The sequence below is a fragment of the Aulostomus chinensis genome, chromosome 18, assembly GCF_037954235.1.
Source record: "Aulostomus chinensis isolate RoL2024-O1b breed Wild chromosome 18, RoL_Achi_v1.0, whole genome shotgun sequence".
Taxonomy (NCBI): domain Eukaryota; kingdom Metazoa; phylum Chordata; class Actinopteri; order Syngnathiformes; family Aulostomidae; genus Aulostomus; species Aulostomus chinensis.
Window position 1 is genome coordinate 5,830,438 of NC_141337.1, and position 27,295 is coordinate 5,857,732.

General features: G+C 41.7%; 2 protein-coding genes across 7 annotated transcripts in view; one reads left to right on the forward strand and one right to left on the reverse strand.

Moving 5' to 3' along the window:
* The window catches only part of dock6 (dedicator of cytokinesis 6), a 41,216-nt gene that overhangs the window by 3,975 nt on the left and 9,946 nt on the right, over positions 1-27,295 (forward strand). For 2 of the 6 annotated variants that reach the window (XM_086184207.1, XM_086184211.1), the window contains exons 2-27: positions 10,675-10,762; positions 11,995-12,173; positions 12,391-12,459; positions 12,605-12,731; positions 14,108-14,320; positions 14,902-14,987; positions 15,082-15,148; positions 15,420-15,569; positions 16,172-16,252; positions 18,184-18,340; positions 18,454-18,584; positions 19,055-19,148; positions 19,259-19,421; positions 22,016-22,133; positions 23,156-23,226; positions 23,311-23,449; positions 23,569-23,670; positions 23,774-23,860; positions 24,031-24,262; positions 24,505-24,666; positions 24,766-24,938; positions 25,419-25,520; positions 26,196-26,213; positions 26,353-26,439; positions 26,849-26,944; positions 27,054-27,194. In XM_086184207.1, the coding sequence (XP_086040333.1) occupies positions 10,675-10,762; positions 11,995-12,173; positions 12,391-12,459; positions 12,605-12,731; positions 14,108-14,320; positions 14,902-14,987; positions 15,082-15,148; positions 15,420-15,569; positions 16,172-16,252; positions 18,184-18,340; positions 18,454-18,584; positions 19,055-19,148; positions 19,259-19,421; positions 22,016-22,133; positions 23,156-23,226; positions 23,311-23,449; positions 23,569-23,670; positions 23,774-23,860; positions 24,031-24,262; positions 24,505-24,666; positions 24,766-24,938; positions 25,419-25,520; positions 26,196-26,213; positions 26,353-26,439; positions 26,849-26,944; positions 27,054-27,194 (3,133 nt within the window). Of the gene's footprint in view, positions 1-7,733; positions 7,927-10,674; positions 10,763-11,994; positions 12,174-12,390; positions 12,460-12,604; positions 12,732-14,107; positions 14,321-14,901; positions 14,988-15,081; positions 15,149-15,419; positions 15,570-16,171; positions 16,253-18,183; positions 18,341-18,453; positions 18,585-19,054; positions 19,149-19,258; positions 19,422-22,015; positions 22,134-23,155; positions 23,227-23,310; positions 23,450-23,568; positions 23,671-23,773; positions 23,861-24,030; positions 24,263-24,504; positions 24,667-24,765; positions 24,939-25,418; positions 25,521-26,195; positions 26,214-26,352; positions 26,440-26,848; positions 26,945-27,053; positions 27,195-27,295 lie in introns of those variants that run through there. The other 4 variants (XM_086184209.1, XM_086184208.1, XM_086184212.1 and 1 more) reach the window with 4 other exon arrangements.
* Positions 19,578-21,287, reverse strand: angptl8 (angiopoietin like 8). Its single transcript, XM_086185127.1, has 4 exons — positions 20,800-21,287; positions 20,191-20,340; positions 19,909-20,019; positions 19,578-19,828 (listed from the first exon to the last, which is right to left on the reverse strand). The coding sequence occupies exons 1-4, from the start codon at positions 21,109-21,111 to the stop codon at positions 19,814-19,816; spliced, it is 588 nt and encodes a 195-aa protein (XP_086041253.1). The 5' UTR covers positions 21,112-21,287; the 3' UTR covers positions 19,578-19,813.

A 27,295-nucleotide genomic window follows, 5' to 3' on the forward strand; every position in this document is an offset into this window, starting at 1 on the left:
TTTTATTGCGCAACCCTTGAAATACTGTCTCCTTTGTGGATTTGAATTGAGTTGGAGGGATCAAACCAGTGACCTTTCTGTTACTAGATGGTCACTCTACCACCGTGCTGCTCTAAACTCTCCCAAAAACTCTTCTGAACTGAGGAGCCATCATGTCTGTGGGGAAAAACTTGCTGCAAGGGAGGAAATGTACATAGCTAGCCACTCTTCCCCCGTGGATGCATCTTTGTCTGTACTCTGATGAAAGTGTAGTTCGGGACAAACACATCACTTATTCCTTCCAACTGTATGTATTGTTTCTCCTTCCCAATCACTCTTGTATACCCACTCTTCCCTCTGTCATTGTCCTGCAGCTCTCTTCCAATCAGATTCTGAACATGGGCCTTGTCTGATATTTTACATAATTGCCTTACATAAGTAGCAGGCTCAGCTCTGAGCTTGGATGATATTAGTGGAGATGAATATTGCATGAGGAAAGCACTCTTTAAGCGTTAATAAGAGGATGGAGATGGAGCCCCACTGTCACTCTGTCTTAACCCCGCCTCCACTGTTCTATTAAGCAGTGACTCAACCCAAGCTGTATGCATTGGAGCCTTTGAGTCAGTTTGTTAGAGAGGGAGGAAGAGTATGTGTGTGTGTGTGTGTGTGTGTGTGTGTGTGTGTGTGTGTGTGTGCGCGTGTGTGTGTGCGCGCGTGTGTGTGTGCGCGCGTGTGTGTGTGTGCGCGCGCGCGTGCGTGCTTCTGCCGGTGGACTTCTGAGAAGAGACGACAAGGTTCTGTCATTAGGTGCTTGTGTTTTTTCCATCTTTGTTGGATGAATAAAAGCGGCTCTTATAACACAAAGGCGCCCAGGTCCATCAACTGACTGCAGCCCCACTTACAGTTCACACTTAGTGTGAATAAATGGGCTTAATTGTGGCCTCTCATTAGAGCTCTGGTTAGTAGCACAGCAGCTGAATCCTCAACGCCTGTAAGTGGGCATTTGAAGCGCCTATTCTACGTGACTGAATCACAGGATCAAGCATTGGGTTTGCTTAAAAGTCTTTTTGTTGTTCTACTGATTATTTACTTATTGTAAAGGGTTTACTAGTGGTGATTAGGAGTCTTCTTGTAGTTGTCCTTTTCTCTTGGCATACTGTGGAATGCTTGTTGGTGCCAGAATAATGCGTGCTAAACATTTACAAAAGTAATCTACTGATTTTGAAGGTCATCAGGGTACAGTAGAAATATCGTGTGTACTTTTCATTAGGAAGCTACGATACTGGATTTTTGCAGCCAAGCCTGATATAGATATCTGATGTCAAGCTCTCAACAGATGTTTGGAAAAAGTATTTTGATGAGCGATGGCAAAATGTCTGCTCTCCTCTCTGCTAAAGCGCTACTCTGTGCTACACATGCTACTTTATGCTATTCTAGCTGTGAAATGCTACAGCTTTGTACCTTCATGGTGGCTTGAACTCCAATCTGAAAGACTTTCTTGAGGGGGGGGGGGTAATAGATTCATGTTGAGTGGAAACTTTCAACATATCTGGCTGAAAATCAGACTTCAAGCAACATTTTTCCAAAATGTCAGTTCACAAACTCTCAAACACATCAGATAGAAAGTATTCTTTTAAAAAATAGCTTATACTCAATACTCCACAAACACTTGGATTAGTGCTAAATGTTGGGAGTAACTTCAAATTCTTCAGAAGGGATTGGGAATCACAATTCCTTAATCACCCCACCTTAATCTTCTTTCCCTGTAATTATTATTATCATCATTATTATTATTTTGTAAAAATAAAACAAGTTTCCATAATGACTGGCTGGTATATCAGTTTGGCTCTTTACTTCTAATTATACAATTGTGGTGTACAAATACACGAGAGGGTGCTGAGAAATGTTTGACATGCCATCTTAAATTAAAACAATTTTGTCTACACCATTTTACCATAACATCAGTATGCTATTATTATATGAATTTCTTGCTGATTACACCTGGATTTGCATTCTGGATAATGAATCTACAGTGAGACTTAACCTTGTAAATTGCATAAATCCCTTTAGGTCTGAATTACTTAGCCCAGCCTTTTCCATGTCTTATCTCTATTATTCTCATAGTGTTACGTCAAAGTGCCTGTATGCCTGTTGCCATTGCCTCGCGGTAAAGTAGTGGCCTTGTGTCTGTGTGTGTGTGTGTGTGTGTGTGTGTGTGTGTGTGTGTGTGTGTGTGTGTGTGTGTGTGTGTGTGTGTGTCAGAGGGGAAGAGAGAAGGAGAATGAGAGACTGACACTATGACAGCGTATCTGGGGGATGGGTAGAATGATTCAGCCTCAGGTCTGGTTAATTCAGCGGTCTCTCCACTACCAGGCCTGGCTTCTGGCGATTCAGGCTTTTGTGGCAGCAGCAGCAAAGCAGTCATTGCTTTCAGGACTTCAGGAAAGAATCCAAAATTAAATTACCCTCTTTTTAACAGGACATTTATTGATAATGGCAACTAGCCTAATTCAGCCCTTCATGTAGAATTTGGCGATTTTCTTGCGGTCTCCCTCATGGGTTCACCTTGCACTTTCTCTCAGTCTCTCTCTTCTCTTTTCCTCCATATCTTTCTCTCCCTCTGTCTGTCTGGATGTGTTGTCTCTGGGCTATTATTAGAGTAGACAGGCTGGTGGGAGGAAGTCTCTGAAGTAGACGCTCTTGTCATCTTTTTATTTATGGATTATATTCTGCTTTCCATGTGCCTGTTTGATTCTCTGTACAGTTTTTTTTTCTTGCATGTATTTGATGCAGAGCAGGATATGTTTCCAGGCATGTTTGTTTAGCATTCTTATTTGATTTGAGGGGGGGGGGGGGGGGGATCATGCATGTGCGCATCATCATCATGTAAGCGTACGTTCATGTGTCCATGAATGTGGCTTTGCGGTTGGCTGGAGCAGGACTAACCTCCTTTTCCGACACCATTTTACTGAAAAACCTTTTAAAATATAAAGCTGTGGTTATTAATCTTTTATTTTGTCCTGTCTGAGTCGGTATCAAGGGAGAGACCTTAAATACACAAAGCTCTTAGACACTGTCTTTGTTTTTTTTCCCTTCTCACTCCTTTTTTCATTCACTTCCCTTCTTCCTGAAGTGACAGACGCAAAACGAGTATCAGAGTTGCAAACATGCTTGTTCCAATTTAGCCAAGCCATTTTTAGCTTCATGAACTGTGCAAATACCCCGACTTTAATATAATAGATCATAAAAAAATACCTTTCCAGCTGAAATGCTCTCATTGTGCTTTCATGTAGAATTTGTTCCTTGTTTACTTGACAGAGAAAAAGTAGATAGATAACGCAAGCTGTCCAAATGGAATATGATAATGTTTCCCAGAAAAACACGCAATGGTCGAGCTATTGCACTCTATTCTCTTCCTCCTCATCTCCTCTTTCAATCTCTTGCTCTCGCTCCCTGTAGTCCAGCTCCCTCCACCTCACAGCCCTCCCTTGTTTCAGTAATAGGAGAATTGAAATCAATAGCGCATTAGTCTGCCCCGGAAACTCTTGTGGAATTAAATATGAATGACTGAGATTGCAGCTCTACCTGCTGCTGAGAGAGATGCATGATGGCCCTTGGGGATATGGAATTTTTTTTTTGCCCCCCCCCCCCCTCCAGTAAACAGGCCATTTTGTGTTGTTCTTACAGCTGACTGGATCACTGGGCTACTTTGTCTTGAAAGAGATCAGCGTGCAGCAGAGTCGACTTTGTAGGGGTTGTCATTTTGTCCTGAACAGCAGCCAGCCAGATAGCATAATTCAATAGAGCAAATGGGATTGTAAACGTCACAAAGCCGCGACAGCTCAGGAGGCAAGAAGAATCAAGCGACCACACCCATCCTCCCAACGCACCAGCACCATTTGAATATGAAAGAGCTCTGAGGTTATCAGCAGATTGCATCTTACTTTTTCCCCATTATTTCCCCCCCCCCCCCCCCCAATACAATAAATGCTTTTTCTTTCACGAAGCTTTCAGGTTCGCTGCTTCGTATATTCATTCTGGAACTTTTTACATGCAAATTTTGTTACTTGGTCGTCTTCCATTTTCATTAACTGGTTCAGTGTTTAAAGTGGAATAATTTCTCTTAATATGCCGATTGGCTTAAAAGCATAATTTGCAAGGTGGTTGCAGAGTGCTGGCTGGTGGGAGGAAGGTAATATGAGACAAAAAGCTATGCTTCTGGGAAGCTTGGGCACCAGTAAGATAATACACATAGATGATATAGAGGGAGATGTATTTGCAAGCTATATTTCAGTTCATCAGAGATGAAACGGTTTGTGACAGATGGAGTGATATTGTTCCTCTGTACTGCCATGAGTGCGGCCCCTCCTGCTTTCCCTCCCTGACAGATGTAGGGGGAGGACCACAGTGCACTCTTCTTTCTTTCAATTGATTTGGGTGCTTGAACCCTTAGGGACTAGGAGACGGTGGTGGGATGGGGGTGGTGGTAATAGTAATGGGGGTTTAGTCATTTCCTGCAGCAAAGAACCTGCAAAAAAGTCTAAAGTGAGTACAGTAAAGAAGTCATAAACGCGTTACATGCATATATCTGCATATATTTATGCATGAAGCACACTAATAGCAGTGTGGTATGCATGGTGCTGAGTGGAGCTGGAAGGGCATATTTCCATAAATCTTGGTTAGTGAGTGACAGCTTAGCATGCATCCATGCATGTAATGTAGGCAGAGGAGAAAGTGTGGCTGCTCATTTTTATGGCTAAGCCTCCTGTGTTATACACGCAATTGATTCTTCTGCAGTTTCTCCTTGAATAGGCGAGGAACACATTTCTCTTCTGTCTGATTAGCTCAATATATTGTGTCAATGCTGGTGGATGGGTAAACACCAAGAGGATTGTGTGTTCTGTGTAATTCAGTAGAGTTTGAGTGATTCAGCAATGATTACCTTTAGCCCCCTGAGTCCCTCTATCCCCCCACACCACCACCACCACCACCCACCCACGACTGTAGGATAAACATTAGGACTTAACAGCTGTCTTGTAGCAGATGTGTTCTGTTGCTATACCTCACTCTCTGTCCCTGGAGGGGAGAGGTCAAGACAGGGTTGGAGGTTGAGGCAGACACTTTCCTGAAGATGCTCCATGTTGAAGCTTTGAGGGTAGCAAACGGTTGAGCATCTGCCTTCCCCTTGTAAAGGACACCACCATCAAGGCATGAAGATTAGAATTAGCATTATTGATTCTCACAATCAGTCTGGAGTAATTCCTCCAGAGCAGCTGAACAAGCATCTTAAATGACTTATTGTTACTATCGAGATCTATCTTATCTTATCTTCCGAATAGTGCCATCCTTTATCTGTACCTCTGTTTTCATTTCAATCATTGGTTTTCCTTTTTGTCTGAATTTTTGAATGTTCTTCCTTTTCTTTTTTAGCTGTTCATCTTGAAGTTTTTACTTCTGATAGAACAATCCTAAAAGCCTGGAAGCAGACACCCAGTAAAAAAGTGGTTAATGATTTTAATTGGACTCCCTGGTGGAGTGGGATAGAGAGGGGACGTGCCCTGGCCACAGGCGCGTGGCAGTGGAGCAGGTGGATGATGGGCAGCTGAGTAGTGGGCTCCGGGGAGGAAGGGGAGAGGGCGAGAGTGGGGGGGTTCCATTTTGGAGGACTCTTGGGGTTGAGAGAAACACTGAAAAAAGGCAACCCCATCTGGAACTGAGGTGGGGGCTCTGGTGTGAAAGAGATCTAGTGGGTGGTGTCTGACACTCTCTCTTTTGTTCTTTGGTAACGCAGCAGTGATGGTGGTGTTGGTGGGGGCTCTCACTGCCGTGGGGGCTGGGCACTCAAACAATAGTGCAGATCGAGGAATTGAAAGCCTTCCATGAACAGAAAGGCAAGGAAGCAGGCAGGGAAGGTGTGGACAGACGGATAAAGCAGGCATGTGTTCAGCCCTCTTATAGTAGGTGGGGTTTCCAGCTATGCAAGGACGCTGCAATGTCACACACACACACACACACACACACACACACACACACACACACACACACACACACACACTTATATATACAGTATATATATATATATATATATATATATATATATATATACAGTATATATATATAGTATATCTACTCTGGGATTCAGGATTCACTTTCAATTTTTATTTTAAAGAAATATCAGTTTGGTGGGATGCTTCCATGATGTCATGATGTATGTACATATGAATGCTGAGAGACTGTTCTATTTATTGATGGAGAAATAAATAATGGAGAGAACCATTGTGCAATAAATTAGAAGTTGCAGCAGAGGGAGAAAGATAGCACTGTGGTGGAAGCACGCCTGTATACAGCAGAGTTGCAGAGCTTCATTTATTTTCATTACGGGCCAGACTCACGCCTGCTGATGCTGCTCTGACTGCCGCTCCATGCATAAGCATACATCTCAGAGATGTCTGTCCCCACACGACTGCACACAAGCCTCTGTCACACAGGGTTGATGTTTTTTACATTTCTCCGATAGAACTCCTGCTGTTCATAGCAGTCTCACAGCAGGCAGCTCAGAAATGACAGTGGGGTGTGTGCGCGCGTGTGTGTGTGGGTGGGTGGGGGGGGGGGGCGGGGGGGGCGGGGGGGGGGCTGCAGCAGCATGGGTGTATTAATTCTTAATACTAAGCAAGGGGTATGGAACGATTTATGGCAAGTCCTACAAGTCCTACTTTAGTTGTCACTGACAGTCTCCTCATTGGCTTGTAAAGAACAGACACAGACAATCGGAAATATACAATGTGGCATATTTGTTTTATCTGTCCTTGAAAAAATCCTTTAAAGGTGGCTCATTTGAGTACCGGGACCCCCCCCCCCCCCACACACACACACACACACACACACCCTCCCACCCACCCACACACACACACTGAATCGGCTCAAGATATTGGTAGACAGCAGCCCAGTAAACAAGGCTGTTGCAGCATCTCCTCGTAGAGGTCAAATTTGAGGACTGAATCTCAAACACTCGCTGATGAGGCAAGGCTCGCCGTCATCTGCAACCGTGGTCTACAGCTCCACCTGCTGGTGGGCTAACAGGATTCGTTGATTTGTGTGTAAAATACAGCTGTACTGCAAGTGGTCCTCTAGATAACGCTATTGAGTATTTTATTTTTGTAATTGTTTTGCAGAATGAATGGCATTGTTTTTCTTTTTGAGAAAAATATTGAACTATTTTCCACTTAAATATTGAACTTTTTTCCACTTATATTAAATGCAATATGGTTAATTGTGCTACGGGTGTCAGTGCTTTTAAAGTGGAGTCATTATCGGTATAAAAAAAGGGCAACATGTGAGGTTAAACTTCTTCGGCTTCCTTCCTAAATTTTATAAAGAAATGAACTTCAACTTTCAACTACCACTATCCGGTCGCTCAAAACCGGTCAGGTGACATTTGTAACCGTACAGATTGTAGATATAGATGTTATCTAGTCACAGACTGCATGCTGGCCTGAGAACACAACATAACCGGAAGTGAATGTGTTTCTGTGCAGTTACACCGCTGATTTATTCACAGTTTAAGCTGCTGTCATAATACGATATAATGTAGTACAGTCAATATTACAAATCTAGTGCCGAATATTTGCAATTTCAGGAACATAACACATGAAAGCTTTTAAACCTGGTCTTTTATTTTGTAAAGTTTTACCGGATGAAGCATACGTAGCACTGGCTAGCTTGTTGCTAGTGGCTCAGCTCCCAGCCGCTAGGAGGAACAAGGGCTCCCGGCCAGGTCCCAGCGCGTGTAGAAGGAAGCGGTCTGAGAGCCCTCATCTCCTCTCAAGACGGGACAGAGCCAAAGCACCGAGGGAGGAAAACTGTCTCTGGTCTGAATTTCTTTACATGGGGACGAAATATGACATCCACGGCGAGTGAAAGGAGGGCGTTTGCTCACAAAATCAACCGGTGAGACATTAAGTGAAGTTATTGTTTAACCGCCGCTCCCGGTGCGCGAGAGAGTGACCTAAGGGGCAGACGGTGCTGCTTATAGCCACTATGCTAGGATTTGTAAGGTGTCTCCAACCTCAAACCTGCCTGTATAAACACAAATAAACATTATTGACTGTAAAGAAAGAAGGCCGCGTTTGAGTAACCGTTGCGCAACAAGGGCTCAGACATTTAATTAGTTTATTAGTCCGTTTCATGTGAAGGGTAGCATCCCCACAGCTAACTTACGTGTGTCAAGCTAATCTACTGTTGTGATAGCCAAAATCGTTTGCTCGTATTAGAGCTTGGATTTGCTCTTGAGTGGGGAGAAGATGTTTAGCTCGCGTACCTGTTCACACTTGCAGTAAACTTGTTCTCCCTCTTTACAAAAAGTCCTGCATGGACTGGAAATCGAGTATTTCTAGTTAAACTAAGTAAACACAGCTCAGATTCCAAGTGAAAGGTTTACTGCATCATCTGTCACCTGGATCAAGGAGTAACATCCTTTGACTACACTAGTGTGCGTGTGTGCAACCAAGTAACTTCTCCAAAGTTTTATTTTCGTGCTGGGCTTTACTTATTGCTACACTTATCATCACTTTTATTTTTATTTGATTGGTTGTCCCCAGACACACTACCGCCTTGCAACACTTAACTGTTTCTCCAGTCGTCTGTGACAAAATAACAGGATGACAGATTCTTATCGTACATTTGTAAGTGGATATTTTCTCACCCCAGTCAAAATGTGGCTGATGCCTGATGATTGTTCATGATGAACCTTGAACTTGGCTCCAGCACAGGGTTGACTTTGAATTGCATTACTGGTGGTACATCTATTTATTAATATGTTCCCTGCTCATCCAGAGTTAAAACTATAGATCTTCACTTCATTGTTCTCCACAACATTCCCCAAGTCAGGTCTGTCTTCTCCTTAGTGAGACTAGGACCATTGTGTAGTGCCGGATGCAGGAAAGGGTGGGAAAGGGTGTTCAGGCTATTGCCCCTGGAGTCGATAGCTTTCCTTTTTCCTGTTGTATATGGAGGTATACATAGATGCAGAAATGTTTTTTCACATCTTTTGAGGATGTATGTTTGTCTTACAAAAAAAGACGAAGATTACAGAAATGTTCCTTGTATCAACAGGAAATTAAAAAGGCATGGCATTGCTCGAAGAGTGCAAGTTTTAAGTCTTCTCTGCCCATAGTCTTTGTGTATTGATGGAATTAAAATATGATCCACAGCTATGGTATCAGGAAGCTTCTGGGTTTGGGAAATGTTGAAGTCTTTGCAGCTGTGTATGCGAGAGAAACAGACAGTTTGTCGTTCTAGAGGAGCAGCTGCTTGCTGTCTCTCTGAGAGGATTGCCGTTTTTTTTTTTTTTTTTTTCCCTGCTTTGTCTCTCTTTAAGCCTCTCATTTGCCTTTAGTCCATAAAGGCCAGAGACAGAGCTCTGGCTCCATGCCTACTCCCTGGAGCCAGCTTGCCACCTCTTTGTGAGATCTGCTTGAGTCCCTATACAGAACAGCTGCTGGTGTTCAGGATCACTGCTAACAGCATCAGTAGGTGAAAACTGATAGGAGAGGAAGAGGAAACTTTCAGAGGCTAGCCATGCAAGTGCAAATGGGCTGGCACTGTTTTTGACACAGAGTTGAAACAGGAATGTCTCAAAATGAAAAAAGGTGTCTGTGCTGTATTATGATGTTGTACACAAGTAAACCTAGTGTCTTTTGCAAGGGGTTTATCTGTTATACTTTAGTGGAGAATGCATACCTCATTCATGAAATGGTCCTCTGCACATATCTGTTCTTATACACTAGCACGTTTGAAAGTCCCATTAGGCTTGCAGACAGGAAGTAAAGGCTGACAGCAAAAGAGGGGCGTGAGAATGAACTTTAAAATCCAGAAACAAGGTAGCAGTGGTTAATGTCTGGTTTCCTTCATCTAACACTTAATGTTTTTTTGGTTTTGTTTGTTTTTTTACTTTTTTTGTTTAGATATCTGAAAGAGGGTATGAGGTTAAAACTAACTTAACAGTTGAGTTTAAGATTTTATTTTGGGGCATAAATTAGTCAGTATTTTCCCCAGAGTTTATGTGTTAAAATCAACGTCATCACATCAAACTTAGTAGTGTGAAGCTTAAGTTACTTGACTGTAGTTAAGTTTATTCATAGTTCTTCTAACAAATGTATTAAGCTTAAGATTGTCTTAATGAACAAAAATGTAAGTCTCATAAACTTGTTTGCCATAAAACTTGATTTCTGCAAATTATCAAAAATCCTCTGTAAAAATCCATTAGCTTTTGGTCAAATGAGCACTTGGCAGTGCTAACGTCTAGGTTGGCCTCCAAAAATTTGTCATCCCTGCAGCACTCTATTGTGAATGAATTGTAACATTAAAGTCTTTGAAAATCTGGGTGATTGCCAGTAATAGGAGATGCGCAGTAGATGTCAGGAGCAAGACCTTATAAATAGACATCAGGCCTTGCTTTTTCTGTAAGACTAAATTAAAGACTAAAAAAGTCCTACAATAGACAAATTGGTAGATAAGAACACTTCATGAATGAGGCCCTTTGTATTAATTATTTTAGATGACATGATTTAATGCAAGTCAAAATCAATTGCTGCATTGACTTGATTTTTGCAGCTTTGAATTAGTTGTCTTGTAAACAACTCATTTTGCAGCTGTTCCAAAATCTATCTGACCCTCTGTGTTTTTTATCTCATCCAGGACGGTTGCTGCTGAGGTCAGAAAACAAGTCTCAAGAGAGTATGGCTCTCCTCAGCTGTCCAAGAAACGAGGAGGTGCACACCACCCTGTGAGTCACTTAAGGTTATTAAATGGGCTGCAATTACAGGTCGGCAAGTTTAAAGTTTCAATTAGTGAGGCAAAAAGTTGATGGGCGGAACTTCATGAATTGCAATTATGCTTGGATTTGCAAAATGATGATAATTGCAGTTTTACTTTGTGCAGACACCAGTGTGACAGGAGTTGGTTTTAAAACATGATTAACCTGCTCCTGCTTACCTGTGTTGTTTGTGATCAAGGTGAGATTTCTGCTTTGAAGCTCAAATAAAAAAGATACAATTAGTTACATAAGATTATGTGTTTTGGCGGGGAATCATTGCCATATTTCAAGGACAACTGAAGATTTAAATGATTACAGTTGAAATTTGCTGTTCCTCCAAATACTATGACCCAGAAACCTAAAGACAGCAGTTTCTCACAATCTGGATGTGCTCTCGAGACTTCCAATACCATCCTCCTCATACCGACTCTGATACCTGAACATGCATGCTGGCAGATACAGAAGATAGATCCAGTACCAGTGTCTTAACTGTACTGCTAATCCTGTATTGATATCCTCATCATTAAATGACCGGGCTCAGGTTTAACTATTTGTTCAGTTGACCCTCCAAAAGGACAGCCTTGCAAACTGTGCACTCGCTGCTTTATTTGTAGGATTTTTCTGACCTGTTAAATCTGTCGGATTCAACATACAGGAAATCAGTACTTTTTTTTTCACTGTTGTCATTAAAACAGCAGGCTAGCAGCGCAACTTCCTGTGTAGCCATAGCCAAAACTTCACAATAGAAAACAAATTGAGCTAAAATTGTTTTTAGATTATTAGAATAGGATTTGGATCTTTATTTGCTAAGATGAATTTATTGGATCTTGGTGTATATTTTCAGTTCTTTTTTTTTATGGTAACACAGTCAAAAGAGAAAGTGAAGAGAGAAAGTATGTTCTCAGAGAGAGAACTGAAAACTAAATGTTTTCACAGTGAGAAAGCAACTCATACTTTGAGCAGTACCAAATGTTTTTTGTTAACCAATTACATTTTGTGACTCCATAACTCGTGTCCAAAGATGTGAAATAGTTAGCTGAATGATTTATTTGTTGATGTTTTCTTTCTTTTTAATCAATATCAGACATCCCACATGGCTTCTAGAGTCCTCCTTTTGTCTTTCTTCTGCAGCTTGTAAATCCTGCTGATCAGATTACAATCTGTCATTGTTCCTGCTGTAATACTCTAATGTTGATTGACAGTTGCCTCTAACAGAGGTAGTTGAGCCGGTGGACTTTGAGGAGTATGTGAGCAGTCATGCTCCTGGGGTGGAGCCTGGCTCCCTTAGACAGCTCATGGAGTTCCCCCAGGATGATCTGGAGCTCCACCAACTGGACAAAGACTGTACTACACTGGAGCCCCCGCTGCCAGAGGAGGAGGAGTAAGTCCAGCTTCTAATGGCCCACACAACCCACCCACTGTGTAACACATCCAGCTATGCTCTTTATATCTCCACACGCACAGGGGATTAATATTGTTGTAATGGAGGACAAACTTCACTACAGATATATGAACAAAGCCTCACTCAAGTCACACTGAATGAACATAAATATTAAAGACATGCTTTGCTCAATTATTAATGTGTTTTTCTAATGTAGCTCACTGGATCCCCGAGTGAGAGATGCCTTGGCAGTCTACACAGATGACTGGCTTGTCATTCAAAGAAAGTAAGTGGTGTCAGTTTTGGTACTAGTGGAATTACAGTTTCTTTTTCATCCATATTTTGATAATGTGCTGGACTCCACCCTGTTTAGTGTTCATGAGATTGACAATTACATTATGACTGGGACAACTTGTTCTGCTCTCCTGTAGATATCAGCACTACAGCACCACATACACCCCTCACAACTCTGAGCGCCAGAGGGAGAGGCAGCGAGGCCTGGTCAAACAGACCTTTGAGCTGGATGAGGCTGCTGCTGCTGAGCGCCAGGATGACCAGGTAGCCGATGACGATGTTGAAGGACACAGTGTACCCATTCAGTACTTGCGGTGTTAGCAGGAACAGAAAGTTTAGGACATAATGATAAAGACATACATATATGGGAGGATGCCATGAGGACTCATAATAAGTGAAACCAAAAGTGCTTGCCTGGTGGCTGTGTGCAATATAGGTCATAAATCCTGCCCCCTCCATGATAGCAGTTGGGACCTGGGCCAAACTAAAAAAAAAAAAGTCAACACCAAATACATTTCTTTTAAAAGAAAGACATGTATTTGGAGCTGCAGGGATGATGTGTTTTTGTTGGCCAACCCAATGACTTAAACATCACCACAACTAACTTTGCGCTTCTATGTTCAGGGTGATAGTACAGACATTTCTTACTGTTTCATGTTCTTGCAATTCTTTTAACCATGGCATGATGACATTTAAAATCCCTAACAACGTCTGTTGTATCTTTCAGCCACTCCTTAGCATCCTCTGTATTTAAGAGAGCTTTGAAATTCTCAAGTTTGGTATTTACTGACATTTTCTACTAAAGAACAAAATGATAAAATATCTTAAGCTTGTGTGAACCACAGACCTTTTTGAGACATTTAACTGTAAACCTATTCAGGAATTCAAATTGACTTTTAGATGAGGAAACCAGACTTTCTACAATGCTAATTTATCTCTTGGATTTGGAACTTGTTCCTGCACCTCTCTGGTTTCTGTAGTTTTAGAAATGATGTATGTTGAAGTGCTTGACTGAGTTATTTGATTTTATGAAAGGGGAGTTTTAATGTCTTGATTGACATCTGCTCTAACTGAAGTACCAGTTATCACTGAGGAGCCCTCTGTTTTTAAACAGTGCAGAAGAAAGTCTAGTGGGGATACACAGGCTCCATTTCCTAATCACTGCTCTGCAGTTTCTGGTTATGAACTCACCAGTGCAAGATGGAATTTGGTTTTTGTTTTTCTTCAGTGGGAAGAGGTGGAAGCACATTATTCATGTGTATATATACACATAATATGGAAGCTATGGCCTTGAAGGATCATGCTCTTGCAACTGAATCGTTTATCATCTGTACACAGAGGTGGAGAGAATAGCCAACCATCCTTGTGTTTGCATGTATGTCTCCTTATGATGGTCAAGGCAGTATGAGTTGTATTTTATTCATTGATTTGATCTGATAGATACTGTGTAATGGATAATGGGTATATGTTGTACATTATCCATTACGTATTCCCCTTATAGATTAGATAAAGTGGTAATAAGGAAATGTGAGCCATCTTGTTCTCCTCACCTTTCAATAACATCTGCAGCGAGCTCTTAATGATGATGTATTTGCCTGGAAGGAAAAAATAACGTATGATCTCATCTCTCTCTGATTCAGGATGACGCCAAGCGGCGGTCAGTCTCCCTGGATGAGACACCACGGGGTAGCTGGGCCTCCAGTATCTTTGACCTGAAGAACTCCTCCCCAGACGCTCTCCTGCCATCTGTGCTGGAACGTACAGCTGCAGAGGACATGGATCACCGTAACACCGAGGCACGTCTGCAGGGTCGCCACAGTGACCTGCTGGGCCTCTACCCTCCCCCTGATGAGGTTTGTATCAGGATGCCAGCCTGTGTTGGGTTATGTGAATAACCCTTGACTTTTTCTGATAAATAATGTAAGAAACAATATATATATTGAGTCAAAAATTTCATCCTTTTCTAGTGAATGTAAGTTTTGAAAATTCACATCACGTTTGTCTCTGCAAAAGGCACCTTAGCAGTTAGCATTTGCAGCAATAACCACATGGCTGAAGAATTAAAGACTGCAAATTTTGGGAATGCTAACATGATCACTAGAAAAGTAAATAACAGGAGTGGTCACATGGGACTTATTTTAACCTCAGAGAGCTTTGTTTAAAACTACAAGCAGTAGAACAGTCCAGTCCAGTTCAGCTCAGAGTAGCATTGTTGAATGTTCCCATAAATCAATGTCCATAATGTCTGGAAACCTCGCCACTTCCAGGGAGCTATTTGCTTTTCCTTCCTCTGTGTTCTCCTTTTCTCTCGACATCCTTTCTTCTATAGCTGTGCACACACCATTGCCTTGTCTGCCTCTACGTTGCCATGACATCCGTGTAAATGTGCTGGTGGGTGTGTGTTTTGTACATGACTTTGTTTTCTGTGTGGTAGGATGAAGCAGTGGAGAGATGCTCTGTCCCTGAAGTGCCCAAGGAACATTGTGGCCAGAGGATCATGGTCAAGTGTCTTTCTCTGAAGTGAGTTGTGGAACAAAAGAAGATACCTCTGCCTTCACTATCATTATTTTAAAAATGTGCGCCATATCTTCCAACTGGATGTTGTTTGTTTCAGGTTTGAAATAGAAATTGAACCAATATTTGGAACACTGGCCCTGTATGATGTAAAAGAAAAGAAAAAGGTATTTTTTTTGTTCCAGCAGATCATTTTGAGTATATCACTTGAATTGCATTACATCATGACGCGTATTCTGTAAAAGCATTTACGTAATTCTGAGCTCATGTTCGACTTATTGAATTTTCCCTGCCTCAAAAGCATCTAAGTAGTCTTGTGGTTGAGATCATTGAGTCAAAACTGTATTAAAATCCCTCGACGTACATTTTCATTATCATCTTTCCTTTCCCTCCCTCCTCTCTGCTGTTTCCCTCTTATCTCTATCTTCTCTCCAACAGATCTCTGAGAATTTCTACTTCGATTTGAACTCAGATCAAATGAAAGGGCTGCTTAAACCCCACACATCTCACATAGCCATTTCCACACTGGCCCGTTCAGCCATCTTCTCCATCACATACCCTTCTGCTGATATCTTCTTAGTCATTAAGGTACTGAAACATTGCTCTGTCACACAGAATACTAATTAGATTTTTAATGACTCTCCATTAGTTGTCTTGAACCCATAAAGATGTTTTTTTTTTTTCCTCCTGAATGATGATAGCCACATATTTTTAGCTCGAAGCCAATCGAGGTGGGCCACTTACAATAGTAATACTGTCCATAACATATGTTTACTAACTATTAAATGCGTCATCATTGCTGAAGACAGCAGAGGGGGGCTATAGCAATGACTAGGACAGCCTGGAAATGGGGTAAAATTGGCAATATACATTGAAGGAGAAAAGGAGGACAATCACAAACACTTTTATTTGATCTAAAAAAAACAAACACGCCAATTCTGGTTTTGAAACTGCATTTCAGAGTTTCTAAACAGATATTTTGCTGCTGTTAGTAGTTGTTGTTGTCCTTTAGCTTCACGCTTGAAATATGTTTCTGCCATTTTCTGAATTTCCAAGACAGTTAAGCTGGAGGGGGGGGGGAAATGTCTTTGTGAGTTCAAGGAACCTAACAGTGAGGCAGTGAAGGCAAATTGCACATTTTGGATGATGTATTAATTGAATGTGTTAACAGAGGTGTGCTATTCTTTCAGCTTGAGAAAGTTCTTCAACAAGGAGACATTGGCGAATGCTGTGAACCCTACATGGTCATGAAAGAATCTGATTCTTCTAAGGTAATGGTACCAAAGGTCTAAACCTGTTGCAGTGCTCACATCCCACACTCACGAGGGACATGAACTTCACTGTCAAGTCCCAAGAATTGCTCAATTCAGCTGGGTAGCTGCAATGTTTGCCATCTCCCTTGATGGGGCTGCCATACCGACCATTGTAGATATTGCAACTACTTCTGTGTATTTAGTTACACCAAGGAGGTTATCGCCTGTGACTGTTTGTCTGTCTGTCTGTCTGTTTGAATGTGAGCCAGATTATGTCGGAAAAAAAACTTTATAGATCATGTACACAAGTATGGGCCAAAGAAGAGCCCATTATATTTTGGGGCAGATGAAAGTCACATGACAGATAGGGTGAACGTTCAAGGGTGCTACATCACACACAGTCCGGTGGAAGTTGCTTCATTGTTCGTAAACATTTCTGTTAAACTCTGAGCAAAAAGACTGACCTCTAACCGTTGGAGATAGCGGTTGCAGGCTTCATGTAATAAGCCATAGTTTCTCTGAAGTGTACTTTGGTCTAATTAAGTAGCAACTAGGCAGTAAGTATCACCATGACAACCTCTAACTACACTCTAAACTGATTCAGATTAGCTCATCTCTGACAGTTCTATCAGTCAGCTTGTGCAAGCAGAGCTTTGCCTGCTCACACTACAGATGGCTGCATTGTCAGTGTGTGTGAGAGACGGACCGAGAGAGAGAGAGAGAGAGAGAGAGAGAGAGAGAGCTGGGCTGAGCAAATCTATATGCTGCATGTATCACTACAATGAAACAGAGTTTTCTCATTTTAAATATTAAAAAAGTAGAAGATCAGTATGTGGCAACCCATGTACTATACATAAGTATGGAAACTCTGAGTCCTCTGTTTACTGCCTTATACTCGAGGGTGTGCTAATGACCTCAGGGGGACTATACATGGAACAAACTGGCTGTGTCCTTCTCTCTGTTCAATCTAAATGGAAAAACCCTAGCTTTTTGCATATATATCAATAGATAGATGGATAGGTGTGTGTGTGTGTGTGTGTGTGTGTGTGTGTTTTGGTGCATACTGAACCTTGACTTTGGTGCCATTACACCCCTAATGTGTACTACATGTGAGAGAAAGCTTAAATATTTACTCCAGCTATATACATATATATACTTGAATATTTTACATCTTGTTGAATTGTTTTTAAGGGTGGCATGGTGGTGCTGTGGTTAGCACTGTCGCCTCACAGCAAGAAGGCTCTGGGTTTGAGCCCCGACTGGAGCACAGATCTTTCTGTGTGGATTTTGCATGTTCTCCCTGTTCCTGCGTGGGTTCTCTCCAGTATTCCAGCTTCCTCCCACAGTCCAAAGACATCAAGAGGGGACGAGGTGAATTGGATACTCTAAATTGACCGTAGGTGTGACTGAGTTGTCTATCTAAGTGGCAACCTGTCCAGGGTGAACCCAGCCTCTTGCCTGAATGCCACTGGGATAGGCTCCGGCCCCCCGTGACCCTTAACAGTATAAGCGGTAGAAAATGGATGGATGGATAGATGAATTGTTTTTTCACATCTGGTTACACACTGCAAGGTAAACATGAAAGTGGATGAAAAATGTTAATTAGCTCCACCACCTAATTTGTGCTTTATTTAACTCATGTTCGAGTTGAAACACGTTTTCATCATGTACTACCTGAGTAATGAGCTGGAGTCCTGCCTCTCTACTTTATCTCAATGATGGGACAAGTCTACCCTGTGTATAGTATGAAGACACTGCTGCTGCTCTCATTGACACCATTGTATCCTCAAAAGGAAATATGTCTATTAAAAATGGGCCCTGATGCGTCATACGGAAATATTAGCTTTATTAGTCAGGACATATCTCATGGACCTCGACATAGGACTGCAGTCTAGAAAGTGCCCTTCTAATATAATTTTCTGTTCATGTTTGCTCTTGTCCTGCTGCAGCACAAGGAGAAGCTGGAGAAGCTGCGTCTGCAGGCAGAGCAGTCATGTAATCGTCTTGGCTCGTTCCGAATGCCTTTTGCCTGGACAGCCATTCACCTTCTCAACATAGTCAGCAGTGTGGGAGGTTTGGATCGGTCAGACCCGGACTCTGACTCAGGTACTGCTGACTCCAACCCTCACACATTTGGTGAAAAAAACTCTCCTACTCAACCATCATACACCCCTGACATGTACAACATGCAATTCTTGTTTGATTTACTTCCTTGCCAGAGCGAAAAAGCCATGGAACCTGGAATGAGAGGAAGAAAAAGGCATTTGAACGGATGAGTGTCGGGGATGACATGTGCAACTTTGCCACTTTCCGTCCCGCAACACTGACAGTCACCAACTTCTTCAAACAGGTTGGTCGTGTGGTGATAGTTATGACTTAGATTTAGTCATCAAAGTTGTTACGTTCCATACGATGATGTAATGTAGCCAAATCACTCATCATTGTGCCAGTAAAGCTGAGTATTGCAACCTAAGCAGCAAATATCAGCCCAGATCTGATTCTGAAGCTTTGAAACAATTTCTTAATTGATGAATGAACAATTAAAAGAGATTGTCATTTGCAATTCTATAATCATAAGAGACATAGAAGGCTGTTTACTACAGACAGCCATGCAATTTTTTTTCAACTGAATTGTTTTTCTGTTCACGAATAAGTTTTCTATATATGATTTTTCGGTCTGGTAAGATATATGATACGTTATTTCCCCCAAAAATATTTTTGTAATTCATAGTTGTGTCTTCAGTGTGTTACAGCAGTAATAACTATTACTGACAAATTTGTACCCAATACAAATTGTGCTTTTCTGTCTGTTTTATGAAGGAGGGCGACAGACTGAGCGATGAAGATCTCTACAAGTTCCTAGCAGATATGCGCAGACCGTCCTCAGTACTGCGGAGACTGAGACCTGTCACAGGTGACCTAAAAATGGACACATAGTTGAGATTGTAATTGATAATATCTGGATTCATTTGCAAATGTTTATGCATGATTCATTGTTTATCCACACCTTATTTTGTTCCTCAGCCCAGTTGAAGATTGACATCTCTCCAGCCCCGGATTCCCCTCATTACTGTTTGTCACCCGAGCTGCTTCATGTGAAGCCGTACCCTGATCCACGTGTTCGTCCAACCAAAGAGGTGCTGGAGTTCCCCGCTCGCTATGTTTATACGCCACATACCAGCTACAGGTAAGTGTTAAAAAAAACCACACACAGTGTAAATTGAATAATAGTACAAATACATATTCTCACCTGTACTTTATCTATTTTCCATTGTTTTAGTTCATTCTCATTTTAGTGTTCAGAAGACAGCAGGTTCTCAGTTTCAAATTTAGATCAATTTTATTTGAAATAATGTATTGTAAAATGGGTAGATACAGAAACAGCCTTTTAATTAATGTTTTTTATATATGGATTTACAAATAAGACAATATTGAAATCACTTTATTTTATTCATAACAATCTTTTCATCAGAGTCAAGACAAATAACACGGAATAATGTTTCCTCAAGAATAGATTTGAGCTGCAACAATGAGGGAAGGGAGTGCAGTGACGTTCCAGTGCTGGGGTGTAGATGGATGTTACATAGATTCACTCTGGAAGAGAGAATTAAAACAGTAAATTTACAGAACAAACTCCACACATAGCAGACCACCCACATGAACAAGGGACTTACCATCTTCTGCAGTGTGGAAAGCTGCCCATCATGAGTCTCAATATTCTGTTTTTGGAACTGGGTCAAATACTGTAAACCTTTCAAGATGCTGGCGTTCTCTGCTGCTCTTTCCTAAACACAAATAAAGATAAAGCCTCATCAGTGTCTGGTATTTACATGTATGAAGTGCCTCTGGATCAACCAGAGATGAAAGTTGGCTGGGTGCTGGATGCAGTGTGATGATAGATCTGTAAGATGTTTGCTCCCTCTGGTTCTGTGGAGAAGATTTCCTCTCTTCCTTACCTGTAACTCTTTGACACTGGTAGGGAACGTGTTGTTGAGATACACCTCCATACTCTTCACTTTGGTCTTGAGCTCCACCTCTTCCTGCTCAATGTTAGCTAACCAGTCTTTAGCCGTCTTGGTCTGTGCCTGTTGCTTAGCCATCTGGGCCTGTCAAAAGAGTATCTGCCATTATTATCTTCATCCTCCACCAATGATCTCATTGGAGCTGGCTACCCTGAAGCAACACATGCAGCTTTCTCAAAAAGTTAGATTTAAGAGTATACACAGGCAAAAGGAATAAAAGAATAATGAATATGATTGTGGATTTTGACAGGAAAAGTTATTGTTGGCAAAGTTAAGAATCATTTCATTGTTTAATCAGAAATGGTCTGCTTGTTATGTCTGTTCAGTTGTTTTTCTTCCTGAAAGCAGAGAAACACACTGTAGGAGCGCAATCTGATGCTGATTTTAGATACTTGACATTCCTCCTCTTTACTTTTTCTGTTGCTGCATGTTACACATTTAGATCACCAATTTGATATAAATCCTCCATCGCTTTTTTTTTTAAACAACTTGACCATTTAACAGAACATGTCACCTACTGTTAACATATTTGTGTTGTCTTACCTGTAGCAACTGTATCACTCCTTTTATCTGCTTCTCCACCTCAGCAGCCTCCTCTGTCTGCTCCCCCAGCTGCCTCAGTGCACCCTCATGGTTGTTCAAAGTTTGGCTGATCTTAGCCATCTTTGCCTCGGTGGTTTCATAAATGTGGTTGAAAGATTCACTGAATTGAATGACACCATACATTAGCACCTTGACTTCGTCCTGTGGCGCAGCCATGTCTTCTGTACCAGTCCTCCTGATTGGGCTTGCATGGACCGCTGCTCTGAAATCCCCCACCAGACAAAGCACCAACACACTCCAGATTGTCTTCATGATACCACTGGCTTGCAAACTCACTGTAATTGAATCGTGTGTTTTGATCAGTTGTCCAAAAGCCCCGATGTCCTTGTCCAAAGTAAATTCAGAGTATCCTATTCTCCAAATGTAGAAGGTGGAGCTATGATAGATACATTTGTCTATCTTGGCTATGCAGAAGTTTCTACTTTGGGAATACAGACAGGATGATAGATCTGGAGGGTGCTCAGTGGGATTTAAATTGATGTGTACGTGCAATACAGTAGTAAAACATTAGCTCAGCTGTGGTTCGATCGCAGGTCTCGTATGTGGCCTTCCCTTGAAGTTTAACCTCTGAGATACAAATTTTGCCATTTAGGTCACAAACACATGTGAAATACATACATAACATATGCAGCATATGCTTGTTGTTCCCAGAAAGTGAATGGTTTCCACTGAGTAGCAACAAACCTTTCTCAAATCTATGTTATTTATATTGTAAATGCATATTTGTATGGTGAGTGGTCTGATCTTGACACATGAATAAAATCAGCTGATTGAAAATATCAACAAAAGTTACCCCTAATGTTTGATTTGGATCACAGTTAAGGTCACTTTCACCAAGCAAAACCAGTTCTGGGTCACCTTCTTCCCATGTGAGGATGTCAATGCATTACATTTCATTAAATTGTATTCATTAGTTTGTTTCAGAATTTTGTGTTTGATAGCTTTGATTGAACATTAAGATACATTTTACAACCAAGCAATGTTTGAAAGCTCATTCCTGTCTTGTAAAATGAGTCCCAGTATAGTCAATGCACAAGTAGCTGTGGTCGATGGACAGAAAAGTCGCCTCAAGTCCTTCATGTCTCTACTGTTTGTTTTTTTGGGGGGGGGATTACCCTCTTTCTCACCCTCTGCCTTTTATCATTGTGCCTGTCAGGAATCTGCTGTATGTTTATCCACAAAGCCTGAACTTCAGCAGTCGCCAGGGGTCTGTGAGGAACATTGCTGTGAAAGTTCAGTTCATGGCAGGAGAGGACCCTGCTCAAGCTTTACCAGTGAGTCATCACACTGTCATCAATTAAATCACTGGGATGCTTTCAGGGAAATGTAATTCCAGTCACAAAGAACAGCTTGAGGCAGTGAAATACTATATGTCTTTGTGGCAGAAGGAGCTTCTTCAAAGAGAGAGAGATTAAAGCAGGGTTTGTTACAGTAGTGAGCTACAGCACGTCTTTTGTGTTTAACTGTGATTTAGTTTTGTTGATTGTGAAGCAACATTCTGATAACATTGGTACAGTACTTGTTAAATTGAAATTTACCCCTGTAGACTTGTTGGAGATCGGATCAAAAACATTCATGACAACTTCTCAGTCTAGCACTGCACCAAAAATTTTTTTTTTATAAATTTGTACATTTTTGTGATCTTTCTTCAGCTTCTCAGAAACAACCACACACATCGTCATGAAAAAATTGCAGATATGTATTGCAAGAAGTTAAAAGAAAATGTCCTTTTTTGTGTGGATTCCTTCCTGTATTTGTTTATGAGGACTTGATTCCCTTCGCGAAGATGAAACCAGATCATTGGGTTTTCTTTGTCTGATAAACATGCTGTTTATTATGCTATGCAAATGGTATAAGGAACAGAAAAACAGTAGTTGGTCTTTGGATATGCCAGTACACTTCCTAGAAAGTGTGGCATTGGCAAGGGAATTGGTAATGCCACCTTTTAAGGTGCTGGGGTTTCATAATTGTCTGTCAAAATATGTTGGTCTGTTTAGCAACCCAAATCAGATATTATGTTATTAACAGAGTTCATTTGAAGTGCTCAACATTTAGTTGCTTCTTAAATTTTTGTATCAATCTTAAATCCATATAAATGGAATTGACAAAATATGAGCAACCTCCAGTACAGTTCAACAGCACCACAAATTACTGCCTCCAAAAATACCATTATTAACTGCATTAGTTTTGTCTAGGCATACCTATTACGACAGTGTGTATAGAAAGTCTGCTGAGATGATGATTCTGCTAAAGAGGGACATTTGTTGGACATGTAAAATCCATGTTTGCCCTCCAGGTTATCTTTGGGAAGTCCAGCTGTGCTGAGTTCATGAAAGAGGCCTTCACTCCTGTCATATACCATAACAAGTAAGCTTCCCTTGAATTCCAGCCAGTCTTTTTTTTCTTTCATAGTGCCTTTCCTAAACAGTGAGTTTAACTCGTGCCCCTCAGGTCTCCTGAGTTCTATGAGGAGATGAAGATGAAAATCCCTGCCAATCTGACAGAGAATCACCATCTGCTGTTCACCTTTTACCACATCAGTTGCCAACCCAAACAGAACACTCCTCTGGAGACCCCCGTGGGCTACACAGTGAGAGAGAACACTCCACCTGATTGAATACATCCACCCACACACTGACTTCTTTGATCATTTCTACTGTTGCCTTGCCATCGGTTGGACTGTGTGTGTGTTTCTCTTTCTTCTTGCAGTGGATCCCTCTGATGCAGCATGGCCGACTGCGCACCGGCTCCTTCAGTTTGCCCGTCTCAATAGAAAAGCCTCCTCCCAGCTACTCTGTGCTCACCCCTGACGTGAGTGTGTTTAAAGGGATTGTCTGATTATCGGTTTGGCTGCCGTCACCTGCTGCTGTGTGATGTGACAGAGGGTTAAATGAGTTGTATGTCACTCTGGCAGGTTCAGCTCCCAGGCATGAAGTGGGTGGATAATCACAAAGGAGTGTTCAATGTCGAGGTGACAGCAGCCTCTTCAGTTCACACACAGGTAGACAAATATACTTTTTAATACTAGGGTGGCTGTTTTTTGGGTGGGGGTGGGGGGGGTTCCTCCTCAAATGTTTCCTGGAATGTCGAACATTGATTACCGGAGTGCTGCCAAATGGAAGTTGATCGTGTTTGAGTAGTGCTTTGTATTTATCATGCTTGCACTTCTAGGACCCCCACCTGGATAAGTTCTTTACTCTGGTGTACGTGCTGGAGGAGTACTCTTTCCCCTTCCGCCTGAAAGATGTCATCATCACTGAGGCAAACATGGAGGGTGAGCTGAAGGCCAGTATGTCAGCGCTAAGAGGGGCTCTCCTGGACACCTGCGTCAGGTTTCTGCACCAGCTCCTCAACAAACTCATCCAGCTCATCGTCTACCCACCGGTCATAGCTGGCCAAATTGGTGAGCATTTTGTAGTTACCACTATTTTACATCATTGCCTCTATAGATTTAACAGGCACCTCTATGAACCAGGCTACAATGCTACGTTGTGCATCTTGCATCTTGCATCAAAATCTTTCAAGCCTTTAGATAAATATATAAAGCATTGTATGTAAAATTTGAATCCTGCAATCCCACATCATGTACGGTGAAGCCTTTGTATAAAATTCAATTTCACATTGTTCCTGTTTATTTGTCTACAGTAAACCTTGGCCGGGCTGCCTTTGAAGCTATGGCTTTATTGGTCAACCAGATCCACAAAAATCTTGAAGGGAACCAGGACCAACACGGACGCAACAACCTGCTTGCATCCTACATCCATTACTGTTTTCGACTGCCCACTGCTGAACCAGCGGTGCCACCAGGTGAGTTTCTAGTCTAGTCTGAAATTTACTGCAAGCCTTCCATGGGACCAAAGGAAGTCATTTCACTGGCCTCATGGCTGTTTATTTGCCTCTGTATAGGAGGCAGCCAGTCCTATGACATGCCTGCGATGTATGCAACCTTATCGAGAGCAACGGTCCGTCCAAGTAGCCTGCACCTGGCTCGCTCAAAGAGTATCAGCAACTCTAACCCTGACTTGGCAAGCACTCCAGTTTCTCCTGATGAAGAGGTGCAAAGAATCATTGGCAGCAAGGTGAGTTGTGTCTATTTTTGCAGTTTTTCATTATTATGGGGATCACTGCTCTGTGTTATTATGTGTGCAAAGTCTGAAAAAGGCTTTTTTTTTTTTGTTGGTCTGACATTTATATTTAGTCCTGGAAATGCTGAGGTTTCTATGTTGTATGCATTTTGGGCATTACTTTTATTTCTGCATTATTTAGGTTGTCTAATTGCAAAATGTCACATTTTTATTCTTGTCTGTTGCTTAAGTCAAAGTCAGAGTTTTGCTTTCTGCCCCTGTCCCTGCCCCTGTCCTTAAAGTACCCCAACTCTTCTATTCATTTCCCCCCTCCTGCTTTCTTTTCTGGTTCCAGCACTTTTCTGTTCCTTACCACATTTTCTATTTTTCCCCAGTTTTCACTTTAATGATAAATTAAATTCAAGCAATTCCTCTCTGTGTCCTGCCACAATGTGTATGTGTGTGTTTTTGTGTGTTTGCGGTGGCTTGTGGCAGGGCATTGACCGCTCCCACTCCTGGGTAAACTCTGCTTATGCCCCTGGGGGCTCCAGATCTGTGCTACGCCGGAACCCAAACTCCAGCTGTGAGCTCAAGCAGGTGCCAAATCCCTCCTCCTCCTCCTCCACCTGGAATAGAGCTGCAAAATGCTGAAATTTGAGATCACAATTTTCTCTACAGTTGTTGGAGACACCACAGTTCCTAAGTACAGGAATTGCTAAATTCAAAAATACAGTGTAGCAGTTGGTGTTTACCATTTCCCTACAAAACTTTCGAAAATTTAAGCTCTACATCTCTGTCAAAACTGGGGATGGATGTATTTTGTTCCTCCTCACCTCACCAGGTTTTCTTGACTCTGACACATCTATGTTATTCAGAAAAAGCTTTTTTAGGGCCTGAGCCTGGAGGTACTTCAGGCGAAGACCCTATTATTTTAAACTGTATTTTATTACAACACACACTTAACTTCTGTCAATCCAGCTCAGAGATTTTAAATGTCTTGTTTTTGTGCAGTCGGTCTCCTTGTTAACACAATCAAAACAGAATCCTCGTCACATTAAACTGAACTTGCATCGAGCCGTGAATCGAAGATTGTGACCTTATTTTGACTTCTTGTGCAGCTCTAATCCTGCTTGATCACCTCTTAGTGGGCGTTTCCTCCCAAATCACAAGCGCCTCTGTTTGCATCTCATTCTCCTAGCCGTGTCCTACCTGTCATACCCTTTTGTCCGCAACTACACCTTGCTAACTCATCCTCTCACTGCCGCCTAACAGACCATAACTGTCCTGTTTGTGAGTAACATCATCTCGGCCTCGCACTCATCAGAGTTCATGGGGAGTTCTCTGACCACCCATTCATTTTCATCCATCCATTTTTCACATCACTTTGTCCCTATTTCTGTGTGTTCACCTCACCATCACTCCATGTTAGACAAACGACCGCAGCTGCAATCGCATGTCTGCCTTTCTGGACAGCGTGGCCTTGTTTTCAGTTCCTACAAGGCTCATTACCAAGAAGGTAAAACTGCCATCCACTAAAACAAACCAACACAATTGATGTTGTTTCATTAATCAACTTGTAACACTATTAACAATTATCATTTATTAAATTTTAACAATTTTGTCTGTTAGTGTGAAGATTTGCCTCATTTAAGAATCAATTTGAATTTTTTTGAATATTAAATCTGTGGCAGCTGTACTTATGAAATCAATAAAAAAAAATTTACCCTCACCTGTTGCTCATTTAATTTGAGGAAAAAAAATTATTTCAGTTTCTTAAACTTGAATTAGTAAATGATTATCCACCAGTTATCTTTAACAGCGTGTGGGGAAAAAAACAGATGTTACTGTAGAACTAAAAGCTCATTTAGCTCATAAAATGGTTTCCTAATGTAAGTTCAACTGACTGCATGTTGGTTCACGTCTAGCTGCTCCATGAGGAGCTGGCCTTACAGTGGGTCGTCAGCACCAGCATTGTGAGGGAAGCAGCGCTGCAGCAGGCCTGGTTCTTCTTTCAGCTCATGGTCAGTACTGTATAAGCCTTTGTACAGAGTCAAGCCACAAATCACACACTTACTATTATAACTGGAAAAGCAACATTTTCACCAAATTCCCCTTGTTTTCCTCCTCCAGACAAAGAGCATGGCCCATCACTTATTCCTGACTGCAAAACTGGACGTTCCCCGACGTCAGCGTTTCCCAGACCGCTTTGTAGATGATATTGCTGCACTTGTGTGTGCCATCAGTGCAGACATTGCCAGCCGATACCACAAGGTGCCAAGACCAAAAAGCTACACCACAAAAAACTGACCTGCTAAATGTCAATTTTTTTAGTTTTTCCAGTACTTAGTTACATTATGTTCAACCTGCTGTTG